Source organism: Onychostruthus taczanowskii, unplaced genomic scaffold (assembly GCF_017590055.1).
Source record: "Onychostruthus taczanowskii isolate IOZ18803 unplaced genomic scaffold, ASM1759005v1 scaffold24, whole genome shotgun sequence".
Lineage (NCBI taxonomy): Eukaryota > Metazoa > Chordata > Aves > Passeriformes > Passeridae > Onychostruthus > Onychostruthus taczanowskii.
The window spans coordinates 6,850,977-6,867,473 of NW_024499684.1; the positions used below are offsets into that span (position 1 = coordinate 6,850,977).

Below are 16,497 nucleotides of genomic sequence, written 5' to 3' on the forward strand. Positions count from 1 at the left end.
AGAGTTGGCACTGTTTGTGTGGAATAGTGCTGTCATTTCACTCCAAATTTCTGCTTTATCATGGCCTATAATTCCTCATACTCAGAAATTTCTTCTGCTGCTCAGTAAAGGAGAAGGCTGTTTTCCTCACGTGTAAGGACTTTACACAGAAATGTGACTTTTGGGACTTTGGTATATGCAATAGGCTGAAAAAGAAGACTGAGGGGTGACAACTTTTTATAGGATCACAGGACCAGCAACTGGAGGAGAGGTAAGAGGTAAATCTGCTGGGCTCAGTGACACTTCTTGACATGGAATTAGAGGACATGTGCCATGTTGAGTGATAAGAAATACAGAGATGGTTCAGCTTCGGAAGTCTAAACTAAATGATCTGTTTTGGTTTCTCTTCTATCACAGATGTCCTTTGTGACCATGGCAACTCAAGCCACGCTGCTCACACCACTTGTGGCAACTGGAAGAGGTGGGAGAGTGGCTCCCTGTAGAAGCTAACCAGCTCTGCTCAGAATTTCCAGGGATTTCCTGTATAGGATTTGTGCCTGCTAGCTTGTGCAGACTGTTTGTGGGAGGCAGTGTTGGATAACTGACAAGTTGCCACCCTCTGCTCCCCCTCACTGCCGTGGGAAGTTGCGCCTTTGTGTCCCCCAGGTGTCCAAGCCTAACCCAAAGAAGGGCAGCACTGACAGCCGTGGTGGAAGACAAATGCTGTAAAATTATTGAAAACAGTTACTGCACGGCTGACAGCTGTTTGGAGTGGGTGATTATGTTTTCAGATGTCTTTAGCAGTGATTTTTGAGCAGTTTTTTGCGTGGATTTGCTACTGGTGCTTTTTTCCCCACTGTCTTTTAGGACAGCAGTGCTGTGCTCCTGATCTGGAGCACATAACCAAAGGATTTTCCTCCTGCTGCTTTGTCAGTGCATTTGAGCAAAAAGAACTAAACTAGCTTTAACATCTCCCAGCAAAACACACCAGTGGCAAGAGCTCACAGTTAGTTTTGTCCTGACCTAAGGGTTAGTGTGGTTTTTGTTCCCCATTGTTCCTTGGTGGAAGGTTCTGGTTAAAGCCATAGGTTTTACCCAGTTGTTTTTTTCTGACAGAACTTTCCTTCTGCAGGCAAACCATGGCTGTGTTCTGTTTGTTTTCCTGGAGCAGCCCCCATGTCCATGGAGAGAGTCCTGCTTTTCCCATGTCTGTGCTGTCAGCTTTTCTGTCCACAGCAGCACACAGGAATTTTTATCCCTCGTGTCTGTGCTTGTGTTGATGTCTCACAGCAAAAGCACAGAGTAGGAATGACATCAGCCTTGTCAGCACTTTCACCTCATCCCATGAAGGACAGAACTGGAAAATGCTGAGAGCCAACTCCTGTGGTGGTATGTGGGAAATTGCTTGAGTAGTGGTTTCAGTCACTGCATGTTGGCTTTGCTTTTCATAAAGGTTGGTTTCTGATATTATTACTTCTGTTTTAATTATTGCACGGTCTTCAGGAAAATCCTTATCTATTTTTTTCCCATTTTCCTCATATGGGCTGTATGTGCAGAACCCTTTGGGCCAGGCCTCAGCTGGTATAAATTCCAGTTGTAAGTATAACTGACTGACATGTTGAAATAAAAACAAATTCTAAAAATAACTGTGCCTCAGAGAAACAATGAATTTAGGAAAAATGAGAACAAAAGCATATTCTGGACTTAACCTTTAACCAAAGAAGCATGTTCAATTGGTAAACAATAGGATAGAATACCTCACTGAAAAAATCCTTTCAGTTGGAGACTTAGATCCCTCCTTTCAGTTTAAGTAATTGACCCTTTCAAGTTGAAAAGAGATTTTGAAATATTTGAAGCCACAGACAAAGTTTATTTTTAAAACATATTTAAAAATTGCACAGTTATAAATACAATTAATAAATACAATTTAATATGTGGAAAAGAACCCAAGGAAGGCATGCTTCCATTACAGTACAAAAATACTACATTAAGTGTGGTGCTTTGCAAATAGTCATCTATGACCTTAATAAATTTAACACATCCAGTATGCACATCATTCTTTTTTGAGGAAATAGGTTATTTTAAACAGCAGTGCAGGGAAACACCAAATTAAAGCATCAGTAAACTCTAGGTCTGTGTTTAATATTATACACAGCTGATAATGCACTAAGCATACAGAGGCAGAGTTACCTGTAGTAAGAAACTGACCTTGTACCCCGTATGTTCTTACATTCAGATTCTGAACCTGGGTCAGTGTGAGCCTTTGTAAGGGAATGTAAACATTCAGGTGTGGGGCTGAGCTCCCACCTGGGCAGCGCTGCCCAGCCCTGCCCTGCACTTCCCCATGGACACCAGGAGTTCAGGGAACTCTGCAAGGGTGTGCAGCAGCAGGGCTCTTCAGATGGCCCAGGTGAAAGTATCTGCCAACCCTGGGATCACTTCCTTCCTCTATGTTGGCTTAAAAATAAAGCCAAAAGAACTGATGCAAGATTGCAAAGGTTTTCAAACAGTTTACAGCATATAGAAGAAGCCACACAGAATGCCTCTCAAAACTATATGGTTTTATTTTACTCTAGATATGTTATACTCTGATATATAAAATATATTTATAAATTTTTTTTAGTTTTCTGAATTTACAATAGCTTACTGATATTAAAAAGGCTATTTAAATTAAAGGTTCAGCCAATGTCGATGGCATTCTGTAAATGTAGAAGGGGAAAAGAGATCAAAGCACATCAAGTCTTGACCATGCAAGCTTGCTCAATGGGTTGTCACATATTGCAAGCATTTGTAAAATTACAGCATATTTTAGGAAAATTTAGATTCCTTCTGTCTCTTTACCTTGCCTAATGCCTGTTACTTTGTGGGCTGAGGCTCTGAAACTTCCCATGGATTCTCTGACATGCCTGTTTTTCATTTTTCCTACGTTTGTTCAAAGTGTCAGTGACCTCTTCATGCATGGCACTCCTGTTCTCTGATTTATTTCACCAGTCCAAAAATCAGTAGAACGATAATGAAGGAATCAGATTCTAGCCTAGGTAAGGTTTGAATAGTAGATAATACTGTATTGCATATCCACCATTTTTTTTTTTCACAATGTGCAGTGCATTTTGTCTTACCATTTTTGTGAATAATTGGTATATTATTAACATTTATTACACAGATTCACTGTACAGACTGCTAAGCTGACAACACTGGTGACCAGAAATCACATGTTTTTCTACTGTGCAGGTAATTCATGCGAAAATAACTAATATGTCTCGTTTTGCAGATGCATGTTTGGGCAAAAGAGATCTACAACCAATTTATGCTCTGCTCCATTTCCCACTGGCTCCAGCAGTCAGTGATTTAGGCCTCAGGCTCTGGCTGTGCCAGTGAGGACAGCAGTTGTTATTTCTGCCATGGAGGTCTCTGCTCTGTGGATATTCCTGGGATACCTGGCTGTTCTGGAGTTGAGACTAGAGATGAAAATGTGAAAATCCAAACAACCCAGCTTCACTGTGAAAGCTGTGCTGATGTAGCTTTTTAATTCTTGAGGGGGTACTAAAACATGGCTACAAAAGCTGATATACAGATGTCTGTTATTAATTAAACATTTGGAGCAAACATGAAACCCACAACACAAAGTGAATTCTAAGGATGGGATTTTAAAAGGGCTCTGCATTTGGTCTAGGCTGTTCCAGATATACGAACAACTCAGATTTGGGTCTGGCAGATGCAAAGGACTTGTAAAATGTTCCACAGATGATATGAATCAATAGTTTAAGAATACCCTATGAGTGAGCCTTCTGCATGCATTCTCTAAACACATGCTCAGGTAGCACTGCTGCATGCTGGGGGTTAATATTGCATAGTGGTTACTGGTTAATGCAGTTGCATGCAATATTGTCACACGAGGTTTTGTGTCATTTGAACCTCCCCCTCGATATTTTACAAGTGCTGTGATTTATCAGCTCATAAGAAAACACCACTAGATACAGGTATGTTTACATGTGTGCCTAAAAGTCAGACTGGTTCTTCAAGCTGACAGAAAGCAGTCTGTGGCCACAAGGCTCCTGTGGTCCTTCCAGTTTAAAGAGGTCAGACAGCAATGAGCCTTTTGCCTTCATGGCAAAGCCTCACTCCCTCAACAGCCCCTGTGATTCCAGGGCCTGGTCAGCACGTGCAGTGGTGCCAGAGCCAGCCCTCTCCTGGAATACCTGCGTGTGAACTGAGCACTTTTGTGCAGAGTCCAGGCTTACAGGGTGCAGCAGATTGATGGATCAGGCTTCTAGGTCATAACTATTCCTAACGCTTTGTAGAACACAAGGACAGTTCCAAGCTGGGGTTAGGAAAACTTTTTTTTTTTTTCCAATTGTATGAAATATAAAATAGAAAAAAAAAAAAAAGAATTCAAAAACTTGGAATCAGTTGCCTGGCAGTGATAAATCACCTCTGGAAAAAGAGAGGAGTAACAAGAAAGGGAAACAGGAGTGGGACATGGTGATACACCATTGCATTAGGACTCTAATTGGGCCTCACCTCATAGATGCTCTACAGCATCCTGAAATGTCTGAGTCTCTCCTCTGCTGAAATCAGGAGTTTCTGTGTGAAACTGCTTCCCTAGATCTGAGCAGCCCTGTGTTTGTGTCACCTTCCTGCCCAGGGGAGGGGTGACCTGGCCTCTGCAGTGTGAGGCAGTGATTCCCCCTGCTCCCAGTGGTGCCAGGAATGCAGTTTCCCATCTTCCTTCCTTCCTTGCACACCTGGGCAAGTCAGGGATGGCAGGAGGCTTTGACTTGGTCGAGCTCCCAGGGAGTGCTGAGAACAGGACCCAGATTTGCTGTCTCTCACTCTCAGGCTCAATCTGCTACTGTTCAGCACCCGCCTTATTTATCCCACCTCATGCTTGGTTAGAAGCACAAGTAGATGAATTTTCTATTCAGGTTGTTAATATGCTGCAGCCTCCTCGCATGTTTCCTCTTGCTGTTTCAGGGAATATACAAACTTGTCCTGAATATTTAAGGAAAGCCAAGAGGAGGTCAGCTCAAAGCTGTATCTAATCCTGTCTGCTGCACTGACAGTTCTTGGCAGAGGGGGCTAAAGGAGGATGATAAATCCCAGGATCCTAAGGAAGTGCCCAGACGTCCCAAGTGTTGCTGGGCCTGACTTGTTAGAGTGAGGTGAGCTCAGTCTCCAGCCACTCTCCACACTGACCAGCCCAGAACTGTGTGAGATGTGCCCCTGTCCCCTGTCATCTGCCCTGCTTTAGCCTCTGTCAGTGGCACATGCTTGAGTGGCCATAGGCTAGCCACAACAGAGAGGCCAGCTGGGATCATCTCTGCAGGCTGTGCACCTCTTTGGACAGGCTTTGCAGCCCATGTCCTGTACAGCAGAGCTGGGCTGGGCTGGGGGCTGAGCCTGCCAGGTGAGTTGTCTCAAGGTTACACACACAGCTCCTGCCAGTCCCATGGGCGTGGAAATATGTCAGCAGATAAATGTAGTTTTGAGCAGTGCATCCCAGGATAAACCAAAAGCTACCTACTTAGTTTGTTCTTTTTGGAGAGGCTTGGACTTGCATAAGGTTTTCCTAATGATTCCTGTGTTACCCATGTTTAGTGAACTGCCGTGAGAATCAAATACCCCTTGTCATTCTGACTCTGAGAAATACTTTTTTTTGGTAATTCCAAAGTTGTAAAAATGAAGTCCCTGAACAGCTAATTCCTCTGCACAAGCACTGATTATCCTACACCCCAGCACAAAGGATATCCTAGAAGAACTTGTGTGATGGCAGGGCATCAAGCAAAACCTAAGCACATATGCCTTTGCTTTACAGCCTCTTCTCAAAGCTGCCTCCCTTCTCTCCTATCACTTCCCAGATTCAATTGCACTGCACCTTCTGCTCTGCCTTATCAATAAAGAGCTGTCATCACACATCTCTGTCAAAGCAAAAGAGCAAACTGTTGTCAGCAGATATGCACACAGCAGCCCACTTAGCCAAAGTGACATTCCCAGGCAGACCCATCCTTAGAGAAAGCTGCAGGAATCAGTTATGAAACACCTGATAGATAAACAGGAATATATGTGTAAACAATGAATTGATAAAGCACTCTTAAAATTTTTGGTAGCTGTTTTGACATCTCTGCTCAGTGGGAGAGAGTGAGGGGTAAGCTTTTTATTTTTCTAATTGTTTTTATTTAACAACCTATAGATGGTGATTATGTGCAGTGATTACACTGTCTTACATGGAATTTTCCTTTAAGTGGTGGCTCAAAATAACAGACAGCTGCAAGAAACTTTAGTTTTGTACTGGTGAAACTGTCCAACCCCCACAGAGCATCTTTCTCTGTGATCTGTGCAGTTGGATTTCTTTTTTTATCCCTCTGAGCTCGATTTTTCTTCTAATGTTGTTTATAGGAAATGTGCTATTTGTCCCACTTTAACACATTCCAGTAGCTACTCTGCAAATTGAAATCCTGACCACAGATCAACACATCTAACAACACTTTTTATCTTTTGCTGTTCAGGAAAAATATTTAAAATATCGCCAACTGAAAATCACCTCCTAAAAATTTCTCTGCCTTCTTTGATTGACACATTCACCCTGAGCAAAATGTGTTTGATTGTAGCTGAATCAATCCATTCATCAGGGATTGGTACTGCCCCAGCCCTGCTCCCCATTCATGCAGCCAGGGAAAATGAAAACAGTGTTTATACACACATTTGTGAGCAGCTACACATACTGGTGTTATCTAAGGATTTTCTCTGCTATCTTGGAGGTTGTGGAGAGTTTTGCTGCTGTTTGCCATAACACCAGGATCAAGACTTGGCCTCAATCCTACCAGCATTGTACAGACCAATTTCTTTAGGGAAAGTTTTCCCTTGAGCATGGTCTGCAGGCAGTAACTCCCACAAATATTTTTATTCGTTTGCAACGAAGATCTGTAGCTTGCTATGTTCTGAAATGACATCATTTGCATACAACATGTATGTGCATGCACATGCATGTATACGTGTAGTACCTGATGGATGCATATAATAATCTTTCTAGTTGTTAATGCAGTTTACACTGTATTTGCATTTTTAAACATAAAAATATTGAAAACCCTCTCATTACACTTCAGGAAATTATATTTGGTCCTCTCTGCCAACAAGGCCATCCTGTACATTCCATTGTTGGTGACTAAAATAAAAGCATAGCACTATTTTACAAAAAGAAAGGTTAAAGTGCAAAAGTACACAGAAAGGTGCAGACCCTGCCATGAGCTTGTTCAGACTGTCCCAGATCAAGGACAGTTGGTTTGAACAGCAACAATTCCAGTGCAAATTGCCTCTTCTGCTGGCAACACTTGGCTTCCCCAAATGTACCTGGCCTCATCCCATAGCCCTGCAGGGACTGTGTTCCTCCTGACACTGCACATGGCTTCGTGAGCCTGCAGAACTGGGCCCAAATTAATCCAGGTACCTTTGGAAGCAAAAAACTGATTGCCAGCTAATAAATACATTCAAAACAAAACACATCCCTTTTACATGCACCTATTTTCAGAGCTGTGTTAAAAATGGACCTTGGGAAGATTTTTCATCAAAGAAAGCAAAGGACAGGGAATCCCCACTGTGGGGCAAAGTGGTGTCAGCATAGTGCAATGAGCTGCTAAGCAGGTTCCTTGGATGCACTGCTTGCCAGTCTAAGGTGCAATAACCATTATCTAGGTTTCTTCTTAAGATACTTTTCTTTTTACAGCTGTATGGATATAGAGAGATATAGCTTGCATGGGATGGAGATTCTTCAGAAATTGTTATTTTGTCTAATTCAGGGCTTTGTCCGATTAGCCACAGCTCATTTCAACCCTTTGAGTTTGAATTTATTTACACTATTTTTGTGCTTTTGAACTTTCCCTTTATGAATAATGCCTGGAGGAATTCCCCTACTGATCTACAGTCATGATCTTTTGGAAAATGTGGTCATTTGGGGATGAGTAATAAAAAAGTTCTCTGTTTCCTAATACAATTGAATAAATTTTTGAATCCTTTTTATTACGGCTCTAGATTAAAAGCTCTTAAGAGAATGTCTAGATCACCCACATTGGCAGCTTGAAATAGTTCTGGCTGGTCCATCATAGACAGAGCAATCCGAAGTGCTGCCCAAATGTTGCCTGACAGAGCAGGGTGGGGAACCTGCTGCTGATTCCTGCTTTTCCTTTGCAAACTGAGAGCAGTGAGGAAGTTGCTGACAGCCTCTCTGCAGGGAAAAACAAAAAGAAAAAAGAAACAAGCATTGTAATTTGCTTAACAGCTGCAGGCAAACTTTCTAAAGTTCCATGCCAGGCTTAAATACACTATTTTACAATGTAAAATAATACAATGTGTTGTTCTTGATTTTCATCAGGCAGGAGGGCGTGGCTTGGGGTAACACAAAACTCAGTCTATCCAAACATCTGGGGGTACTGTCTTCATTGCAGCAAAGCTCCTCTTCATCTTCCCTCTTTTTCCCTGACAGCTGGGACCCTGGAATATCACCTTCATTCCTGAAGGATGTTTTTGATGGCATGAACTACTTGAGGCAGTTTCACTCAGGTTTCCCTTTAAAAGACAGGCTCTTACATTTTCTTTTACAGAGGCTCTAAAGAGCAGGACTACTTTAAGTGCAAGAACAATCCCACTGATTATAAGAGCACTTGTACTTAGAGCTACAAAACTGCTTTTTAGTCCTTTGTAAAAAGTTATGACAACATTTTACAACAGCTGAGATTATGCAGCTATATTCTGATTATTTTATTCTTAGGTACCTCCAGCTTGAAAACGAATCTTCACTCGGCAGTTGTGACGCCTGACTTTTTGTTCACACATCTTTTATTCTCACCTGTATGCCCCTAGGTTGATGCAGCTTATGCCCAGGTTGTACCTGGACCTGATGAAGCCAGGCTGGATTTCCAGAGCTCGTGTGTAAGCCTCCACAGCCTCCTCACTGCGGTCCCCGTTGGCCAAGGTTGCCCCAAGGCGGTTCCACAACGTATAGTCCTGGTGAGAAAATGAGTTTTTCTACTCTAGGTGTCAAAAACCAGACATAATGTCTCATTTTTTGCTTGCAAAGGAAAGAGGACTGCATAAAATAGTAATGTTGTATCTTAATTGGCAAGGAATGTGAGGTTCTGACTTGTGATCAAAGGCGACTTTATGTATTTAATACCATTAATCAGCACACAGGTAGGAACTGGACATGCATAAATCTGCTTCTAAACAGGAGAATTACAATGTTAATTATGTCTTGTAATTAACATGTCTATTTTTGGGTCTTAAAATTTTAATGGCAGAAGTGGCATGTCATTAATAATAGCCTGATCTAGACAGGGAAAAGGAAATGGCCTGTAAAGCTAAATTTAAAAAAATGTAGAAGTTTAAAATGTACCTCTGGTCGAACAGTTAAAGCAGCACTAAATGCATCTATTGCTCTGTTAAATTCTCCATTCAGGTGAAAAAGAACCCCAAGTCCTGTCTGCAGGTCAGGGTCTATCATATCACCATTCTGGTGAGCAGCCTCCAGGTACAAATCCTTTACTTCTTCGAGTAATGAGCTAGACAAGGGAGAAAAATAACTTAAAGATCCATCATACAGTTATTTGCAAACATTTCAATGTTGACTGCATAGCTTGAAATGAAAATCTTTGTAGTGGATTTATCAGAAGTGTTATGTTCCATATTTGTGAATGAGCTTCTTCATCATGGCAAAGGTTTACCTCAGGGTGCTGTTGTAAACTCATGTCTGAAATAAAAATAACTCATCTATGAAATGAGGTCAAAGTACAGCCATGAACCCAAGTGGAATGACATGAAGGTTTATTAAAACTATTCAAATTAGATGAGTTTCTCAGGCATAAAACAGTTCTTTACTGGCAAAAATAGCAGTATTTTTAAGAGGAATACCTAAGGGATCAGCCAAGACCCTTGAAGAATGATGCCAAAACATAAGACTTCTGTGCCCACTGTAGCTTCTTAAAACCTTTGCATTGACAGCACCAGATGTCAGCAGGATGAAGCCAAAGTAGAATAACACACTTAGCAATTAAGCAGAACCTGCATATTTTATTTTTGTTCATACGAAATTATCTTGTCAACCCAGGACTTGTAAGTGATGAGAGTAAAACATAAGGCCTGTCTTCAAAATGACAAGCAGTGAGATAGCCTGAGTGGTTTGGTTCTCTAAATCATGTTTATGCCTTTAATGACTTTATTATGCATCTCACAGTCCAGAGGTCCTTGTTTATTGTCCTCATGAAATCAGGATGAAGGGCTGCCAAATCATGATTTTTTGTTATTTAAGATGGCCAAGATAAATCAAATGGCTGTGCTGTTTCTTGGTTAAAACCACAACAGCTTTCTAACAAGCAGGTGCCACCTCCCAATATTCTCAGAGAATTCGTGTTGCACTGCAAAATGGCTCATTCCTGGATTCTGCTGGGCTGAGGTATGGGAAAACATCAGGAATAGTGAACAGTAGGAAAAACACACACGTGTAGAGCTGGAGAAAGGCTTAGTATGGATGTGGAAGCAGCTGAAGGATGAGGGTGCAGGATGTGGGAATAGAAAGGCAGGAGACAGGGATAGAGGAAAGTGGTGGGAGTTGAGGAGATACATCCTTTTTAAGCAGGTTTTTTTTTTTTTTTTCTTTTTCCATTTTTGTTTTTTTGGTTTTTTTTTAACTTCCAGGGATGGCATAAAAGATAAAGCCTTCAGTCATTAAATGAGGATAACCACTGCATTTACCTTTCATCTGCTGTCTTAGACATCCTCCTGGTAAGTGCTGGGGACCCTTTTTTGCTTCTCACTATGTACTTGTATTTTGGATTTTGCTTTATCCAGTTTCTCAGGGCTTGATAGGCTTCTTGTTGATGGCCAGTGTTGGTGTAACTCACAGCCAGGGCCATCAGAGCTTTCAGGTTGTTTGGCTGCAGTTCCAAGCACCTAGGCCGAATATAAAGTATATATTGAGATATTTCTGCAGCCAAGCACAATGTTTGAATTGTTCCCAAGTAATCCATGTGAAGAAAATCACAATCACTGTTGTTCTTTTGAAAACTGGGGATGAGCAAGCTCCTAAATCAGGCAACCCCTTGGATTTCTATCCAGGTAAGCTAATAAAGGACATATAAACAAGTTTGAGTACCCTTAGGTGAAATAACTTTATGGTTATCAGTGCTGATGCAATTGAATATTGCTTCAAATGGAAACATAAAAACCCATTACTGAAAGATATTAATAATAATAATGCTGATATTTTGGAGCTCACATTTTATGTGCAAGAATTCTATGATCACATCTCCATCAACCTAAAACTGTTGGCAGTTTAGCATTCAGCAGCTGAAGGGAGCTCACTCCAATTAAGAAAACCTCTTCATTAAAGGACAGACTACAGAAAATATGCCAAGTGGCTGGAATGTAAAAAAGGCACTTCATCTGCATCATGCCTAACTCTTATTTATTAGGCAATATAACGTTTCTTTTGTGCCTTAAATTACTCCATGAAATATTTCACTTATTAATAAAACAGAAATATTAATCACTAGTCATCCCTCTGAAGTCACTGAAGTTTCTATATCTGTGTCAGTGCTCTACTCTGCTAAATAAATACTTCTCATTCCAAGGTAGGAATGACATTAAATATCCCCAGGTCTCCATTACCCAACATTCATGAGACCCCAGGTTTGGGACTGATCTCCCTCTACCTTTGGAGGGCCACGATGGCTGCCTGCTCATTTTCATTTTCTGCCTGTGTTATACCCAGGAACTGCCAGGCCTGCAAAATAATAATAATTTAGTTTGTTACATATATCCAACTGCAAACAGAGTTACAACCAATAAGCACAGGGGTGAGGAAAAGCATCAGATATGTCCAGCACTATGGGTATTCTGTCAGTGTATAATCACATGTTGATTTCTTAAATTTGAATTACTGTACATTTTAAATTTTGCTACAATTTAATGGAAAAGAGACAAGAAGAATTATTTAGTTGTATATTATATATAGGGGGTTATTATATATTATATGTGTATATATATTATGGGTTTCTAGGGAGCTTGGGATTCTCTGATTTTTTGAAGTACACTGTTTAATTTAATGTAGGAGGAGATTCAAAGAGCCCTAGATACAGCATAAATATTTTTAACATTTCACAAAAAACAGGCTTTAAATATAAACTAGTCGAAAACAGCAACATTGTAGAAATTTATATAACTCAAAATTTTTCAACAGTCTTGTCAAATCAAAAATATTCATCTTTTGATAGCAGTTTACAAGTTAGTTTGAAAATATCAGGATGTGAAGGGAAGGTTTGAAATACTTCAGACAACAATATTTCAAAACCAGATTCTTATCCTATGAAGAACTCATTGTTATCTCTTTAAAGGCTAATTCATAACCTTTATACGCTAACTAAGTTCATAACTTTAAACACTAATTCATAACCCTTGGAATCCAATGTTTCATTCAGTCATGCCGGGCAGAGGTTTGATCCCAGAAACCATTCCCTCACTCCATGCTGCAGGGAGTTCCCTTTTCCTTTGCCAGGGGAAGGCACAGCGGCGAATACCTCAGCATCGTTGGGCTCTTGGAGAATTGCAGCCTCCAGGTACAAGATTGTAACAGGCAGGTCACCTTCCTTCATTTTTTTCAGCCCTTCCTCAAAAGCACCAGGCCAGTCTTTGAAGGGATTGTCAGTGTGGAAATAATAACCCTGGAGCAGAGAGATAATGGACCCGTGATGAATGACAAGTTGCAGGGAATGGCAAGTCTCAAAAATGCAGTGACTCACTGTTTTCCAAATGGCTGTAAACAACCTTTGCTCCCTGGAAATGGCACGAGCTCCCCCCGCGGAATTTCAATGACAGAAAGTGTAAAAAGTCACATCACCGGGCATTTATGTTTCTGCTCTTTATTTTTATTTTAGCTCTGAAATTGTACCTACTGGTACTTATGCTGGGCTCTCCATCAAAGGGAATGTCGACAGCTCACAGTGCCTGAGTAAGAGCAGAGCTGAACCTCTGAGCCCAGGACACCCAAAGTGGTGGTAGAGAACACACCAAGCAGCTGAATCCCTGCAGTGCTCAGTTAAAATCCTGAAATCCTCAATTAACCTTCCAGATACACAACAGTGCTGCAAGCACCTGAGTTTATTTAGTATTCCTTTAAGTTTTGCCTTTTTCTCTTGTTACTGCAGTGCAAAGTGTGTGTGGTAAGATCAGCTACATAAGAGAAATCAAATTAAATACGGAGTGGAAGGAACGAAGAAAGGAGATGGAATTTCTGTAATTTCTATCCTCAACATGTGCCAGCCCAAGTATTTTTATATGGTGCTTTTCCCTAAGTTCTTGTCTTCAAAAGTGCTCATAAATCCAGCAGTTGCTCTGTGATTCTTTCAGCTGAATTTGGGCTGTGTGCAAGCCTAAACCTATTCTCGCTGTGGCAAAGTCTTCCAAATCTGCCCCACCCACAGGCAATTAGAGAGGATGAGTTCTTTGGGGTACAAGCAGCTTCCATGCCCAAAAAGTTTCCTTGGGTTTCCTGGAAGAGCTGGGGCTCATCTCAAAGCTGCACAGGGGGGATGTACTGAAATAAAAAACCTGGTGTTACCTTCTCGATGGTTGAGATGGTGACTTGCCCTGGTGTTTCCTGGTTCTCTGAAATCCAGTTTCTGCGAGCCATTTCTTCCCATTCTGCTTGCATTTTATCCCAAAACTCCGTGTCAGACTAGAAGAAAAGGAGGAAAAGAGAAAATTAACAATAAAACTTTAAAATAATGTTTTTTGTTTTAAAAAACAAATTAATTTCTTTCTACCAGTGGTCTGAGTGTCAATTTTGCTGAGCAGTATTAGTTCTATTAATATCACATGGACTGAAATACTACAGCTCCTGTTTGGAATTCCATATAATTAAATCTCATCTCTTATATTGGAATGCATTTTGTCAACAGAACACTCTTTATCTCAGAGGCAGTGTATGTCCTGTTTGAAGCAGGATTTTCAGCAGCTTACATTGTATCTTATTGATGCTAACAGCAAATTGTTACATAAAATTTGAAGGCAATCAATGCTGCAAGTCCCTGGACAAAGGAAAAAAAAAGAAAAAAAATCAAGTGCATATGCAAAAGAATAACAATAGATAACACAGTTTGAAAGACAGTAAGCATTGCTTACTTTGGTATATTCAGCATAATTTTCAGCTGTGAGAAAGAGAAATGCCAAAGCTTAGACAGACGGTGTTTGTGCAAGGGATGTAATACAAATTGGGCTTTTTGACATAGTGGAGAAATCTTAATACTGCATTGTGTACTCTGCTGGTTAGAGGAATCTACAAGAGATTATAGAATCATACAGTAAGATTAATATTCAGCTCAAAGATGAGGGGAAAATGCACAAGGGAAGGAGAAATTATGAAAAACAGATGAGATTTAGGACGACGAATGAGATTAGCAACGACCAGAAGGAGGGAACAACTGTGGCTACTAGGAAATGATGCCAAGAAACAGAAATAGAATTATAGAAGGGGAGAAGCCAAATTAAGGTGCTACTTTTTCAACCTCCACACACTAGTCATGGGACTCTGAGAAGGAGATCCATAGCAGAGTATTTGCAGAGCACTACAAGACTTTCCAAAATTCTCCAGTTCCTACAAGGACATGGCCAGTGTTTCAGTGAGCTGACAGCACTGGGGGCACAGTTTCTCAGCTTATTTATATCAAAGACAACAGCACAAATAAATCTATTGAGATTTAGAGAGAACCATTTGAGAGCAAGGTGCTAATCAAAATTAATTGAAGGTTCCATGAACTGGTCCAGATAGTTTTGTGTGAGTCTTTGTTACAAGGTTGACAGCTTTGGTGCAGCTCCACAGCCAGGCATGATCAGAAAAACAGAGCCCAGACTGTGATTGCATGGCTTGCTGCAGCCCTGCTTAGGTGCTGGGGAAAAGGAAAACATACTGTCCTTCATTCTGGAAGAAATTCAGGATTGTCTGAATCATGCAATTTTTGGATCTGTGAAGGTATCTGCTATGTTCCTCTGTGCAAAAGGAAATAAATTGGGAATCATTCACTCCTGGAGAGGAGATTTCACTGCAGGTAACAGCAGTGAACTGCCCCTGACCACTCTGTTACACCACTTCAGAATTTGCTCTCATTCCAGACTTGAAGAAAATACTTTCATATAAAGAGTTGTGAGATTGTACTGAAGTGTCCATTTAGGGGTTGAAAAGGCTGGATATTGAATCAGATCACTGCCTCTCTAACTCTTGCCATGACCAGAGGAAATTGAATCCCAAAAACAGATTGCCTCCATCAACTGCTTCTCATTCAGCACAAATCTGCCCAGCACTGAAATAAAAATTATGTCATCATGTTTTAACTAGCAGTAGTTTTGAGATTCAGCATGAGGTAAAAATGTGGAAATTTCTCTTTCCTTCAGATTAAAATTAATAAAACTACAGAAAACTGATTAGTAATGACCCTATTTAGCCACATTAATTTATAGAAATAATTATATATATATGTATGGTATTTATATTAGAATTTTTGCTTGCATTTTTCCCTTATGAATCAATGGTGGCTCTGACCCAAGGGGGTACCAGTGTCAACAGCAGAGCAGTTCAGTGTCCTTGAGGAAGAGAACTGTAAATATTACACACATTTAAATATTGGAAATATTGCAGTCTCTGCTGGAGGTCTAAGTCTATTTCAGCTGCCATCAGTAGCGATTTTTTCATTTATTTCAGTGGCAGGAGGGTTAAATTAATATTGAGCCTGTCTGAAAACCTGGCTTTGGATCAAGGCTTCTAGGTCTAATTTTAGCTCTATTTGCTACACCACCAGTGCCAATTAACCTCATTTCAATGGTTTTGCCACCTTAAGGCTGGTGAAATACTGTGGATAAACCAAGAGTTTTCAGCCCAGTTGAACACATTTAACACATTCTCAGATCATCTGCAGCAGTTTAGAGGAATGACAACCAGGAAAAATGTTCATACCATCTGACTTCTTCCAAGCAGAAAATTCTGCATTTTGTCAAAGAGGCTATTTTTACTCTTAGTATTTAAAAATATGCTGAAGCAGTTAAACAAATGGGAGGCAAAATATTCCCAGGCATTTTATTTCCTATGATCCAATGAAAGAGGGTAGGGAAAGTATTTATAAATTTACCTATTGTCATAACTTCTAGAATTTTGCCTGTCCTCTATTGCCAAAAATTAATTTGAAACATTCCTCATTGACCAATGCATAAGCAAGGTTCTGTTCTCTAAGTTACTGAATGACCACACTCTTTGATGTGAAAAACACAGTAAATTAAACTAGTGTGCTTAACTAGGTAAGATTTCCTTAGCTGATACCTTCTTGAAACAAAATCTGAACATTTTACTGAAGTTTAGAGATAAAAAATGTTTATCAGGGCAAAGATTCCCACTGTGTTTTGAAAGAGTATCAAATAAAATGCATCTGAATGACTCAAGCTCCTGGTTCCTAATTTAACATATGGTTTGGCCAGTTTTAGGCCCAT

The 16,497-nt window shown here is 40.4% G+C and overlaps 1 protein-coding gene and 1 long non-coding RNA gene across 5 annotated transcripts in view; one reads left to right on the top strand and one right to left on the bottom strand.

The window, feature by feature from the left end:
- Window positions 1-4,315: 4,315 nt before the first annotated feature.
- On the top strand, window positions 4,316-10,777 carry LOC121336610. The gene is made up of 3 exons (XR_005952790.1): window positions 4,316-5,141; window positions 8,833-8,979; window positions 10,663-10,777. It is a non-coding gene; the product is annotated as an uncharacterized LOC121336610 (long non-coding RNA).
- PEX5L (peroxisomal biogenesis factor 5 like) overlaps window positions 6,887-16,497 on the bottom strand; it is a 100,378-nt gene continuing 90,767 nt past the window's right edge. For all 4 annotated transcript variants that reach the window (XM_041405939.1, XM_041405937.1, XM_041405938.1 and 1 more), the window contains 7 exons: window positions 13,583-13,699; window positions 12,543-12,686; window positions 11,679-11,749; window positions 10,720-10,917; window positions 9,365-9,530; window positions 8,819-8,976; window positions 6,887-8,197 (listed from right to left, as the gene is read on the bottom strand). In XM_041405939.1, the coding sequence (XP_041261873.1) occupies window positions 7,993-8,197; window positions 8,819-8,976; window positions 9,365-9,530; window positions 10,720-10,917; window positions 11,679-11,749; window positions 12,543-12,686; window positions 13,583-13,699 (1,059 nt within the window). In that variant the 3' untranslated portion in view covers window positions 6,887-7,992. The remainder of the gene's footprint in view (window positions 8,198-8,818; window positions 8,977-9,364; window positions 9,531-10,719; window positions 10,918-11,678; window positions 11,750-12,542; window positions 12,687-13,582; window positions 13,700-16,497) is intronic.